At 46.4% G+C, this 13,877-nt stretch overlaps 1 protein-coding gene across 2 annotated transcripts in view; it reads right to left on the minus strand.

Annotated features, from left to right (window-relative positions):
• Positions 1-7,517: 7,517 nt before the first annotated feature.
• Positions 7,518-13,877, minus strand: part of LMF1 (lipase maturation factor 1) — a 335,172-nt gene continuing 328,812 nt past the window's right edge. For both annotated transcript variants that reach the window (XM_050967272.1, XM_050967273.1), the window contains one exon: positions 7,518-7,726. In XM_050967272.1, coding sequence (XP_050823229.1) covers positions 7,552-7,726 — 175 coding nt within the window. In that variant the 3' untranslated portion in view covers positions 7,518-7,551. The remainder of the gene's footprint in view (positions 7,727-13,877) is intronic.

The following is a 13,877-nucleotide window of genomic DNA, read 5'->3' on the forward strand; positions in this document are numbered from 1 at the left end:
AGCAAACTGGCATAGCACCACTGGCTGCAATGGAGTGATACCAGTTTACACCAGCCGAGGATCTAGCCCTTCTCTTAGTTTTCTCAGTGATTCAGCCAACTAAAAAGTAAGACGATGAGAGTGACATGCAGCATCTCAGTGCTCACCCATGTGCCTTTCCATGGGAATAGGAACAAAATGTTCTTCTCTTGTTCCTCGAGTAAGCAGAAGAACATTGGTTTAGAAATATGGCAACTATTCATGAGACCACAATGAAGCCATAAACTTTGTTTACAGGCTGGATGTCCCTATACATTGTTTGGAGCCTAGTAGTCCTTGGTTGGAATATGACCATGCACCGTACTGGACTTTCCAGCTGCCAGCCAAACAATTTAATTTCTTGCAGAAGACAGAAATAGCCCTGAAGGGATAAAACATTCTGCACTGCAAAGCGAGGTCCTGCCTGCCCTGCACTGCAGATGCAACCATTGGATGGGTTGTGGCGGACATGCCCCACCCCCAACATTTTACTGACTTGTTGATGTCTTCCTCAGAATGGCTGAAGAACTAATGGACCGTAACTCCTGACTCACCTTCATTTTTTTTTTCTATTTGATTGAGTCAGTGCTCTGCAAGGACATTAAGTTTCCCCTGGCATTTTCACATATGAGTGTGTGCCAATGGCCTTAGCCCAACCTAAGCCCCTCTCTCTGCTGTTGCACAATGTGCTCAGCACTATTTGGCATTTGCCCCAGAAGTGGCTGCATTTCAGTGGGCTGTACATAGATCCTTTGAAAACTGCTTTTCAGATCCTTCCAATATTCTAGTAATAAACAATCTGTATATTCTACTCAGCCCCTTTGTAACAACCCTCTGCTGACCGACAGTGTGTGGATGTAAACAGGTGCCTTTGTCCCTTCTGAACTGATCTGTCCTTGCTGCTTAGTCCCGAGCTGAAATCAGAGTCCTAATGTCTAAAGTAAAGAGTTGGTTGGCATTGAGCTTAGCTTTACCTTCTAATTTACGGTCTGATCCTGCTTCCACTGGAGCCAAGTCTAAAACCCTGTCAGACTTCAGCAGCAGCAAGATTGGGCCCCACGTAGTTCACAGCTTATCTAACTTTCCACTAGCAGACAAGCTTGCATCTCCAAACCTCCAGTAATACCAGCACAACAGGAGCAAGTTCTGGTTGCAGTGAGGTCATCTTCTGTTCGGAGGCCTCTCAGAGAGAGCCACTGTATCCTTAACTCAGAATTACCTTGTGTCTGGGGTTTGAAGTCAGATGGTTAATGTCTTTTTAATGCAACATGGTTTTTATGTTATTAACTGCAAGGCATCTTTCGTGATAGGAGACAGGATTTGACCTTTTATTCATTCAATTCGCCAGCTAGCTTGGACAAAGCCTATTCTGGAACTTTTCAACTTGACCATTCACTAATCTGGCCCCCTAAGTCACATGATCCTGTTTATACGCCTGGAGTGGCGGAGCATAACCAATGACATAACAAACGGTGAACAATCTTCTTCTCACACATGGACCCTTTGCCTGGGAGGGCAACAAACACCCGTTTGAGCCTTCAGATATTCATGTCAACAGGAAACCTCTCCCTGAATGTCAGAAACAGCTACTAATGAGGGGGCACCAACATAGTTCAGTTGATAGGGGGTGGTTCATAATTCCAGCAATTGTCTCTGAATACTCCATCAACCAGCACCACTAATTCTCCAAGAGTATTTCGTCTGGGGGTGGAAGCCAATTTAGACGGACATCGATCAGTGAAATACATGTATTTAACCTGATGCCCAAGTGTTCAGAGATTAAGCAATGGTACAATTTAGAAATAAAAAAAATCCCACATATGCAGCCACTTGGACACACACACTGGACGTGCAAGCAACCCCACCCCCCACCCCCAACAAACCCACCCTCACATTTAAACTGTACCCCCATGTCGCCTCACACAGACATCCAAACCCTTGCACACATAAGCCGGCCCTCTGACTTCCAACCCTTCCACTACTTCCAGGGGAGTACTTTCAGTGGTTTGAGCATTGGCCTACTAAACCCAGGGTAGTGAGCTCAATCCTTGAAAGGGCCACTTAAGGAAGTTGGGTAAAAATCTGTCTGGGGACTGGTCCTGCTTTGAGCAAGGATTTGGACCAGATGACCTCCTGAGGTCCCTTCCAACCCTGATAGTCTATCATTCCTTAAAACATTCAGCATTTGTTTCTCTCCCCCCGACTGGGGATAGTCCCAGATCACCTCCCACCTGTAACTTGTCATGTCTGCACATAGCCATGGGAGGGTCTATATTACTTCCTTTGACAATCCCCAAACAAAGGGACTTGGAAGGAAAAAAAGAGCCCTCTGCAAGTGCCCTCTCGAATTTATAGGCAATGGGGAAGGAAGAGCAGTATTTTTATAGCCCTTGCACTGCTGTTTGGAGAATGATCACTATTTGTCTGGAATGCTTCCGTTTCCCAGCTAGACTCTGCAGTGGTTTGAGCTCTTGTCTGTCTGTCTGTCTGTCTCCCCCACCTCCTCACTACTGAGCCAGTGGGAACTGAGCATGGGACAAAACACAACACTCCACAGCTGCGAGGCTCCTTCCTCCAGGACCCTGAGTTCACTTGAGAGGATAATTGGTTTTGCAGAAGAAGTGAAGCGTCTTTCCCAGAAAGGGGACGCCAGGCAGCTGAAACGGGAGGGAGGGCTCGGGGAGCCAAGGAAAAGGGAGAAGAAGCTGAGTAATGTTGCGGATGGGGCACAGGAGCTCATGGAAGCCGTCACGATTTTACATCACCGAGACACGACGCCAAACATTCCTTTAGACACAAACGGACTGTGCGAAACCCAGAGTTCCCCTTATTTATTATCTGTCGGTTTGGAAGCTGGAGCTGAGGCGCCTCCCCGGGGCGCGTGCGGCCCACCTGAGGAAATGCACAGCTGTTTTATTTCGTTCTTGGACATGTTGCATGCTTGCTTTTTTTAACCCTTCGTTTCCAAACAGAGTGAAGCCTCCGTGATTATTGAAGGGCTGTTTCCCTTAATCTCTGTCTAGAAATCTGCTCTTTATGGAGTTCATTTGGTCTCACTTGTCACAAGATGGAAATGTTTTGAGATCTCAGTGAGTCTCTGGGAAAGACCTGCACCATCCACGTAGGCTGCAGCCTTCTGCCTTTGCGTGTGTGTGTGTGTATGTGTATGTGTGCGCCCACCCAACCACACACATTCTGCAGGACAAATGGCCAGAGATTTACAGTAGTGCTTTTCCTTGCTCATTTTCTTATCCTGGTCTGGATACTGACATTTTTATTTCTCAACAACAGCAGGGAATTCTGTGCCAGCAGGAGGTGCTGCACTAGTAGGAACTGAATGGCACTTTGACCCTCCCCATATCACTGCCACCCTTAACACTGACCTCACCTCGAGAGACTCTTATTCTCTGGGGTCTGGTCAGCCATGGCCTCTCTGCCTACATGGATTCCAATCAGTTCTAGTGTTTGTCATCTGGACGTTGCTGGCCCACTGGCCTGAGATCAACTAATTTCCCACAGGCCCCATGCAGCCGTCGGTGTCGCTTGAGTTTGAACCCGTGACCAACACGTAGGAAGATCTATAGCTCATGTCCAGTCCACTGAGTCATCTGGTCCTGGCGTCTTAAAGGTGCATTCGGTTGTTTGTTCCTCCAGCTTTTTCAGTCTGTCCATTTTTTGCTCTTTTCTGCGCTCAGAGCTTATCTTGCAAGAGGCCCTGGCAGACCTGGGCTTGTGGCAGGCAGGGCTGGCTCCTGGTGCTCACTGCCAGGTGCACTCCAGACACTTGAGAAGAATTCTAAAGTGCAGATGTCAGGCAGATGTCAGATGCTGAGTACTCCTAAGCTAGTGGGAGTTAAAGGCTCTCAGCACCTCTGACTCATTCACACCCGCTGAGTGGCTGACCGCTCTGGCTGACCACCCTGCCTCCTGGATCTCAGCAGTGGGGGAGGGGTGCCTCCCTCCGAAAAAGAACCAGTTATAAAATCTCAGGTTAAACAGGAAAGGAGTACAGCCAGCCCGGCCTGCAGGGCCAGGATACGTTCAAACAAAACCGGTTTAAACTTGGTGAAGCTGGCGTCAGACTTGTTGACTGCAATAGCCTTTTAAAAACCCCACCGTATCCTGCTAACCCAGGAGAGCAACGCTCCATAGCAGCCCCGTAACAAGGCTCATCTGATCAAAACGTGGCTTTTTACATCATCTCTGCCAGCACAGGAAGTGAGGAAACTGCTTGCAGGCTGGGCCTATATTGCAAAAAGCAAAAGCACAATGTTATGCTTGTTCTGACACTCTAGTCCTACCTGTGAGCTATGACTGTGAGCCCACGAGGACTGGCCACTGTGCAGTACTTGTTAGCAATTTATGGTTCCTCAGCAAACTGCTGGCATTTTGAATACCCAATACAAAACTATTGGCTAATTTGGGTAATTTGTTTAATTAGGTTGGGTTTTTTTAAACTTGTATTCTGTTCATCATAGTTAGATAACCAGCAATTCATGAGTATAAAGGCCAATTTCAAATAGTTTTCTTTTTCTGAAGATGCTCATCCCCAACACAACCCTGTTCTATTTTCTACTTCCTCTTCTGTGATTTGTCCACACCAGCCAACCAGCCACATTGTAGTATAAACTGGCTTGAGCTGGAACCATGTTGAAGGATGTGATAGATGAAGGTCTAAATCAAAGAGGAGAAGGTGCGAAACATTTTTCGAGGGGGATTGATGAGGATTAATCTAAACTAATCCATTTTATGGTTTTCTTTAGTCCTTATCGTTTTAATGCCTAAGTATTTCCCAGTCCCAGCCTTTTCTCTGATTCAGAAAATGAATCTAGATAACGGACGACAATACTGAGTGTTAACAAACCTAGTCACTTGGAAATGTCTCTTGTGATGGATTAACAACACTCAGTTAAGACAGACAGACAGACAGACGTAATCAGACCTGGTCATTAAATCTATGGGAGGAAGCCAGAGACCGCTTTTTCTACAGTGGGTAGGAGCAGGTAGCATAAGGCTAGGTAGATATGGAATAAAGCAGCTTTGACAGTGTCCAGTGGTCAATCAACATGCTGCTGTAAGGTGTTTAGAACCCAACACTTTAGTTCTGGTTCTTGCTCTGAGGGTGCAGACCCAATGCTCCAAGTCTGGAATCTCTCGGCCATGACCATTCTGTGGAGTTGGGAATGGCACTGACAAGGTCCAGTAGGGGATGAACTCAACCTGACTTAGCCAGAATGACATGCTGCAGGGGACAGAGGGGAAAGGGCTAAGCTGGCAGACGAGGGGGCCGAGGGTCTCCAACATGACATTTTAAAGTTACCGAGTACTAGACTCAGCAGCGCCCACAGTGATGGCCTACCAACATCAAAGACCAAACTGTAATTTGCATGTTTGTTTATTATACAGTTGACCTTCCAAGGGATCTCTGCGGAACATCACTTTACAGCGACATCCCCAGTCACTGAACCCCAGGGCAGAACGATACAGCCACTACACAGCAACTCTGACGGAATCAAGGGCAGCTACATCACCACACACAACTCACGTCTCCGCGCACAGGTCCTGCACACTAGCAAGTTGGATCAGTGTTGTGACCTATGAACCATGCGATGTGTTCAGAGCTGAGAAGGATGGTTGGCCCCAGGGAAAATTGGTCTGGTCTGATAATTGCTAGCAGGCATTAAAGTAATGAGGAGCAGAGGAGGAGGGGAAAGTAGCACCCCTTCCTTGGTAGCTGGTGCAAGAACTGCTCCTCCAACTCCAGTTTCAGCTAATGTACCCACTGACTGCTCGCTATTGCCTGGAGAGATCCCATAGAGTTCTGCATGTCTCATTAGCAAAGAAACTCTTTCTGACTGGCATTCCCTGACAGAGGAGGAGCTATTCCATTTCCCTCCTCCCCACCTGTCCTGGTCAAGCTACCTGAAGTCATCATGGTGTTAAATACTTGAGTGGGGGAGGGACACGAATGTCAAAGTCACACTTAAGAGTAGGAAATCCACTGGCCCTTTCAAAGAACCCAAGATTCCCAGGCCAGAAGGACCATTAGGATCATCTAGACTGACCGCCTGAATAACACAGGCTGGAGAACTTCACCTAGTGTTCCGTGCATTAAGCCCATAACTTCTGATTGAACTAAAATGGATCATTTTTTTCAGATCAGTTGCAGACCAGCCATGATATAGGAGAACAAAGCAAAAGCATCAGGCTTTGACGCAAAGGGTATAATGGACAAGAGGTAGGGACTGCAGACCCCTACGATGGAAGGGCAAAACCAACCCCTCTGTGCCTTCAAAGAGTCTCCAGAATAGTTACAATGGGAGTGTAAAGAGTGTCCCATGACAGGATTATCTTTAGTGAGAAAATCCAATACAAGATTATCTTCTGTGTTATTATCTCAGGCTGTTGGTTTTATAACTCCAATGGTGTTAATAAACTTATCCTTCATAGGACTAGACTTTTGCTCAGAGGAAGAAAATCTGTGCAGAAGTAGGAAGTGCTGAAGGAAATATTACAGTTCCCCTTGTATTCAGCATTGCAGCAAAATGTCTGGAGTCCTCCCACTAGGAAGTCAAGAGTCAGCATAAGCCCCTTTTGAAGGAAAACACTTAAGCCTTCTCACAATTTAAAAGCTTCCATCTTTCTAAACCTGTGCCCAGGCCAAACAAGAATGCAGTGTGTTCTATATTAAGTTGGGGGCAAGCTGACTGTTAGCTAAGAGAGCTCACTCCAGGCAGGGAAGCTGGATTATTTAGAACAACAGGGCTCCACAGGAAAACCTCTGGAAATATTGCACACATGTTCATTGTAATTGGTATATGAGAGAACACCAAAACCATCAACTGATACTGGAATTACACCTCACTCGGTATCACTTCCTGCCTCTATACTGAAATCTTTCTAATACATGTGTTACATAGTCCTAAAGTTAAAATCTGTCCTCAGTTACAGAGGTAGCGATCAGGATTTAAATCAGTATAACAGCGTAGAATTTGACCCTGACACTTTGCAAAGTAGAGAGATGTGAAAAAGCAGGTGGAATTTTGTCTTCAGATAATATTTCAGAAATTTTAAAATTGTGTCATTTTGGGTGTGTATGTGAGTTTTTCACCTGCCTCGATTTTAGATCAGCCCACATTCCAGTCATCAGAATTACATGGCCCATTATACAAAAATTCTCAAATGTCTGTTGCCCAATCTGAAACTGCCATTATCCCTCCAAATCTCTATTTGTTCAAAATCTGGTTGAGCTTTTGAGTGGGCAGTTTGGTTGGATTATTTCCAACAGATCAGCTAGATAAAACAGGTCAGATAATTAGACAGGTAGATGTGTAGATAGGAAGAGAGATAGAAAGAAGGCTGGGCAAACAGAAAGATAGGTACAGACAGACATAGGAGACAGACAGCCTGGCTTGATGACTTTAGAATAAAATGAGTATTAAAGAGACACATTTAAAAAAAACGTTGGAAAGGAGAATTATAAACTCTAAGGACACTGGTTGTTCTTGGTCAATGTTTATTACTCTCCTCTTGTTAATTCTGCTTTGGGTACGGCCAGTCCCTCGCTTCGTAAAACTTCTTCAGCCCCTGAAGATTGACAGGTGGAAAGTACGGCCCGATTCTCTTTCGAATCCACCATTTCCCGTCGCTGGCATGTTTGCCTCCAGGTTGGCTAAATTTGTACTTGAAGTGCTCTCCTCTGATCCACCTTTGAATAAAATAAAGCACACAGGGCAGTTAGAAGGAAGTTCGAGGCAAATATGTGCCAACACTACCACAGTGATGTTTGCAATATGGACACTCATCTTCTAGGAACTAGCCCAAGCCCCACCAATATCCATCAGGAAGCAATGGCTTTGGATCCAACCTAGGCAGTGAGGACCTAGAGGAGAAACGCCCCAGATCCCATTCGTAATCCCCCAGAGCAAGGGTTCTCAAAAGCCTTCACACTGTGGACCACAGCTAAATACAGAGATTGTCCTGAGGACACTTCCTGTCCAACTCACATTGCTGGGCTTCTAACTTCCCTTCTATTTGCCATTGACCTGTCTCCTCTTCCTTTCCCGTTCACGGTCACACCAAGCTCCTTCACTCCTATGCACAATCACAGACGATCCACCCGGCAACTGCAGAAGTTGCTTACATGGTAAAGCAACATTAGGAAAGTAGCGATACATTTTTAGCTCCTTTCAGTGCAAGTTAGGAGGAGGAGCCACCACCTTCTAACCAGCCAGTGCTCAATGGACCTGAGTTGCAGAACATCTGCCATAGAGTAGGCCTACACTGGAGCTGGAGCTGTGATTTCCAGCACAGGTGGACACACTAGTGCTAGCTCTGACCAAGCGAGTGTGATAAAAATAGATGTGAGGCGGTGGCAGTGTGAGCAGGAGAGGTTAACCTCGTCTAAAACCCTAGGTACATAATTGAGCAGCTTGCCTGTCCCACCACCATGGCTACTCTTCTTTCTTGTGACCTAGCTCCACCTGGGCGGACACATATCCTTGGAGTCATGCTATAAAACACTGATTCTTTTTCCTCCTTAAGAAAACAGTTTGCGATGAAAACAAGGAACTTTTGGTTGATTCCCCAAGTTATTCTCAGCAATGAAAACATTTCATGACAACAGCCCCCAAGCATTGCTTCACCCTAACCCCACCAACTCTTGTTCCTTTTGCTCCACAGCTTATTAGAGAGGCTAAGAGAGCATCTGTTTTCTGACCGCCCTGGCAGTCGATGGAAAAGTAGATTTTTTAAAAGTGCGGAAAGAAGTATTCATCAGTCAAGCAAAACACATTTGGAGGCTGCACAGGGCATTTTGTTCTAGAGTTTCGGTTTATACAAACCCCTTTCTCCCACCCGTTGATATAGGGCATGCTGACAAGAGAGAGAACAACCCCGCAGCCCTTCGGAGTGGAAGTCCCTATTTGCAGAGTGCACAACAGTATTTGCTGGATAAGTTCATAAAATAACCGGCAATAAAAAACGTCAAAGGCATGTCAATGCTCATTTAAAACTGCTTTGCTTCACTACTAAAATACAAACCTTGCTACTGAGCAGGGCAGCTGCCTGTTCCTATCACTGGGGCTTGGGCTGCTATAAAGTCAGACCCTACTGCTAAAGCAATCAAGAAGACTGCGATATATTTGCCATTCAGCTTTCACTATGGTGTGTTCACTCTAGATCCAAGGCTCTCAAACATGAAGCTCAGTTTTCAGCAAAAGACTGAGAAGGAACCTAGCTTAATTTAAAAGAAAGGGTGTGCTGTGATCAAGCCTTGAACGTCTCAGCTTACGCCCTGATTGGCGCCCAGGTGCCAGGCAATGGGTAATAAATAAATGCTCCTATTAAAGTATAACAGCAACATGTAGCTATCGCTAATACCTCTCTCTGCAGCTGGCCACCATGGTTTGCCAATATCAGTCTCTCTTATTTTTCTAACTTAAAAAAAAACAGAACAAAACACAATCAAAGACCTTGATTCTCTGCTCCATTTGAGAGCGAGCGAGCACTAACATTTGTGTGCATGTGTGGGGCAGCATAAGGAGTTGGTTGCAACTCTCTGATTCAGGGACGGCCAAGCCCATTGCATGGTAGAGCTGCCCCTGGGTTGCTCTAACTTAAGCCACTGACACAAGGTCCTTATGCCAGGGGAAAATCAGGTGGAATGGAGCTCCAGCATGCCACCTTCCTTCACCACCCCACTTATGTCATGTCACCTCCTTCTGCTTACACTGGGAGGCGGGTGGCTGGAACAGGACACAGCAGAGCTGCACTTGCCACGATCCACTGGCAGAGTGCTCCCCAGCACAGGGTGAATACTTCATTGCCCATCTCGTGCCAGTTTGAGGCGGCTTTGTACTGCTTACAGGGCGCAAAGTGGCTTAGCGGCCTGGAAAATCTGGCCCCAAATCTGCCACATTGCACCTAATGAGTCCATGCAACCCTGCATGCCTATCATTGCTGGACCTTGCCTTCCCTTCCTCACTCCTTTCATGGGTTTTTTACACTCACTTGCCACCCCTTCATTTAGGGTATGTCCACACAGTCATCAGGAGGCGCGATGGCAGCCCGTGGGGATATACCCAAGCTAGCTCAAGTAATAGCAGCATGGATGGTGGCTGCTCAGGTGTCTACCTGGGATCCTGGGTGAGCTTCACTGCTGTTGTTACTTGAGGTAGCTAGATCAAAGCTAGCTCAGGTACTTGTACACATGCTGCAGTTACAGCTCCCGACCGCAGAGCAGACGTTAAGATTGTGAGCTCTTCAAGCTGAGGAGGACCTGTCTGTTCAGGGCCTAGATACACCCCAGAATATGCCTCCTCTCACTACAGAAAGAGCTCCCCGCATCTCTGCACACCAAAGGGTAGGATGCAGCCCTTAAAGGCTCCTGTCACTTACGTGTTTACAAGGCCTTACGCATCAAAGAGGTTCCTTTTAAACAATGCAAAATAGACCTTGTAGGACTGCAGAGCAACAGCCTTTGCTTAAGCTGGATGCTTGGAAAGTTGGACACTAGGGTCTTATCTAAAGTGGAATCCTCCGAAGTGGCCCACACCACTCCCTCCTCTTCCTCAAATCCCCCAACGTCGGCCCTTTAGGTTGTCACCCATCCAGTGTCACGATGGGGGCTTGAGCTGTCAGGCTCAGCGGTTGGAGCAGGGGTGGTCAGAACCAAAGGTCAGGAATCCAAGATAGAGCTGAGAAGCAGCAGGTCCGTCATGACAACTGGCAGAGGAGTCCACCTTGTGGCACAGACACTTCCTGGAACTCCTAGGCTTAAATAGGGTGCTTGGACCAATCAGGAGCCCAAGGAAAGCTATCAGTCTGGCTATCCGAGGCGGTGCTTCCTGTGGTGTTTATCTCCACCAGGTGTATATGATAATGCACACAGTCCGAGCCCGGTTGCTGGCTAGCAGCTCAGGGGTGGAGGCCATTCCACACCCCGCAGACCTGGCAAACCTCATGTCCAGTCACTCTGAACCAGGCTGCACTATAATTGATGGTGTGCCTTGCAGGGGTCTGAGTGGGTTTGGCCTGGCCGGGGGCCCCAGCTCTGCACACTTCAGTGGGAGGCTCCTGGGTAACTGCTTTTAATAGGTAAAATATTCACCACTCCTCACACTCAGTGCCTCAGATTGGGCCGCATTTGCTGCCGCACAGAAACCTGGGTTGTATCATTGTAAATGCTAACCCGCAGCTGCTGTTTTAATTATATTCAGGAGCGTTTGGGTTTGTTTTTTTTTAAGGCTGGTAAAAGTCCACTGGGGGCTGAAGTGTTACTCCCAGAGTGTTTACTTCGCAGGAGCAGAAAATTTCCTGTTAATAATTAGAACATTACTAACCATCTAAGTTTACATGGGCCCAGGCAGCCTGCAGGCTCCTGTCTGAGATACTTATAGATGTGAAAGTTGTGCTGCTTGATTGCTTTTTTGATTCTGAAACATATCCAATCTTCCAGAAAAGCCTTAATTGTTTGGTACTGGCCATCCAGGGCAGGGTACTATGTTTCCAGCTGCCATGAATCCAGCTGGCCCTTCACTGACCACTCTTGTGCCATTTCTCTCAGGGAAGCTGCAGCAAATACCAGCAGATCAGATCTCCAAAACGGGGCTGGAAAAAAAAATCAGCCTAGAAGAGTTTATCCCACAAGCACTGGGATGGACTGCATGGAGAAAGGGGCTTGTGTCACCATCGCATTGCAGGAGACAGTGTGGTCTAGTGGATAGGATACTGGAGAGGTGTGAGTTGACTCCTGGCTCTGTCAGTGACCTGCTGGATGAGTGTGGGAAAGTTAACTTCCCTCTCTGAACCTCTTTTCCCCACCCACCCTCCGTCTTGGCAGTTCAGATAGTAACTTTTTGGAAGAGGGGCTATTTCGCACACAGTGTCTGCACAGAATCTAGCACATTGAGGTCTTGATCTCGAATGGGGTCTCTAGGCACCACTGTAATATAAATAAAAAATACTAGGTAGTATGCCACAAACACCAATCTCTGCAAAATCCCTGGGTGACAGGAAATCATGATAATACCTTTTACACATGGGAAACTGAGTCACAGAGAGATTGAGTGACTTGGTCAAGATCACACAGGAAGCCTGTGGCAGAGAGGGCACCCGGGTCACCCTGTTCATTTCTCAAACTACAAAGCCATCCTTCCCTTAGACATGCTGGCTGTTGGATGAGCCCTTTGGAATGAAAACTTCCCCATCCCTTCCAAATGGGCTGGCCTGCCCAGTTTAAATAATATCTATCATCTGATGTGGCATGATCTTTCCCATATGTCGTCTGTCTATTAAAATGTTTGCTATCAAAGGGATCGGCCTGTAAAACTAGAACCGTGTGAGCATTCAGGCAACCGCACACAATTAAAGCTGCATTTTTGTGGCAGAAAGCTTGCGTCTGAATACATTTCAAGCTCTTAAATGGAGAGAGTAAATAACTGTGAAAAACCCCTCCAAAACCAAAAAAAAAAAATCCCAGCCAAGCCCACTCTCTTCCCCCAAAGCTCTACCTGAATCTGGGCTCAAGCAACAAAAGTGGGATTTTCCAAAGAGGCTAAGTAATTTAGGAGCACAATTCTCAGTAACTCTCAACAGGAGGTGGACTCCAAAGTCACGGAGGAGATTTTGAAAATTCCACCCCAGATGCCTTCTGGCTGAGCTCTCTCAAAGGCACCTATGGATTTGAGTGACTAACTCCCTGAGGCAGCTTTGGAAATCCCAGCTTATCCTTTTTTCTCTCCTTGGGATGGGCTCGATCTGCACTGCTCCTCCTCAATCCCTCCTTTCTACCTTCTTTCTCCTTCCAAGTGACCAGGTTATGGCAATTCTCACTCTGGCAGAGGTGGGCTGGTTCTTCTGAAGCCAGTCAGTACCATCCTGAGTGCCCCAAGAAAGATAACAAATGCCCCTCCCCTCCCAGATGATGAACACGTGGTTTCTGCACTGTTCCTCTCCTCGGACTCGTGCTCAGTTATGAGCCACAGATCGTCACCTGCCTTCATGGGAGATTAATTTAAAAATGAAGGAGTGGACCATGATCAGATCTGGTTCGGTCCAGTCTAGAGGGTATGTTGCCATCTAGCATAGATATACCATAGTGGCATGGGTATGGCCAAGAGTGCCTACAAAACACTCCAGGGTTAGAGATAGACAACGGGCAATAGTTTGGTCTCATGGATAATCATTTGTCAATGGTCACTAAAATGGGTGGAAGAAAACTACACAGATCCCTCCGATATGGCATCTTGGAGGACAAATTCCAAGCCATTGGTTAGCAAATGGAAACCCGGCCATTGTTTTATTTTCCCTAGGGGAGTTCCATGATGGGTGAAGATGTAGTTTTATCATGGAGCCATTGCAGTGAATGCAGCGTTTAGGTTGTTAGGCATGAAGCATGATAAACCTCATTCCAACCTACCAATTTAATAAAAACCCCAAAAACTAAACAAAGAGAAACATTTCTGATTGAAATTTTTGCTTACTATTAGGGCAGAGGAGATTTTTTTTTCCCTCCAGGGATGTTGGGAACAATTGGACAAGCCAAAAAATGGTGATTTGCCACTTTTCATAAAGTCTTTATTTTTTGTGGGAGTGGCTAAGGTATCTCTTTAAAACTTCACATTTGTTTTATACATGTTTCCATAATGAACCCAGGTGCACCAAACAATTCTTTGCTGAGGAGGGTTGGAAGATGCTGGTTTATGGATCAGTGAAATTAAGCCAGGTGTCTCAGCAAAGCTTCCCTCCTTTCTCGAAACAGACACATTGGTTTACAGAGTTTACAAACTGTGCAGGCTGTGACTTTGGAGTCTAATCTCCTTAAACCAAAGCTATTCACTTTATAGAGCTTGAAAGTT

This window comes from Gopherus flavomarginatus, chromosome 9 (genome assembly GCF_025201925.1).
Source record: "Gopherus flavomarginatus isolate rGopFla2 chromosome 9, rGopFla2.mat.asm, whole genome shotgun sequence".
Lineage (NCBI taxonomy): Eukaryota > Metazoa > Chordata > Testudines > Testudinidae > Gopherus > Gopherus flavomarginatus.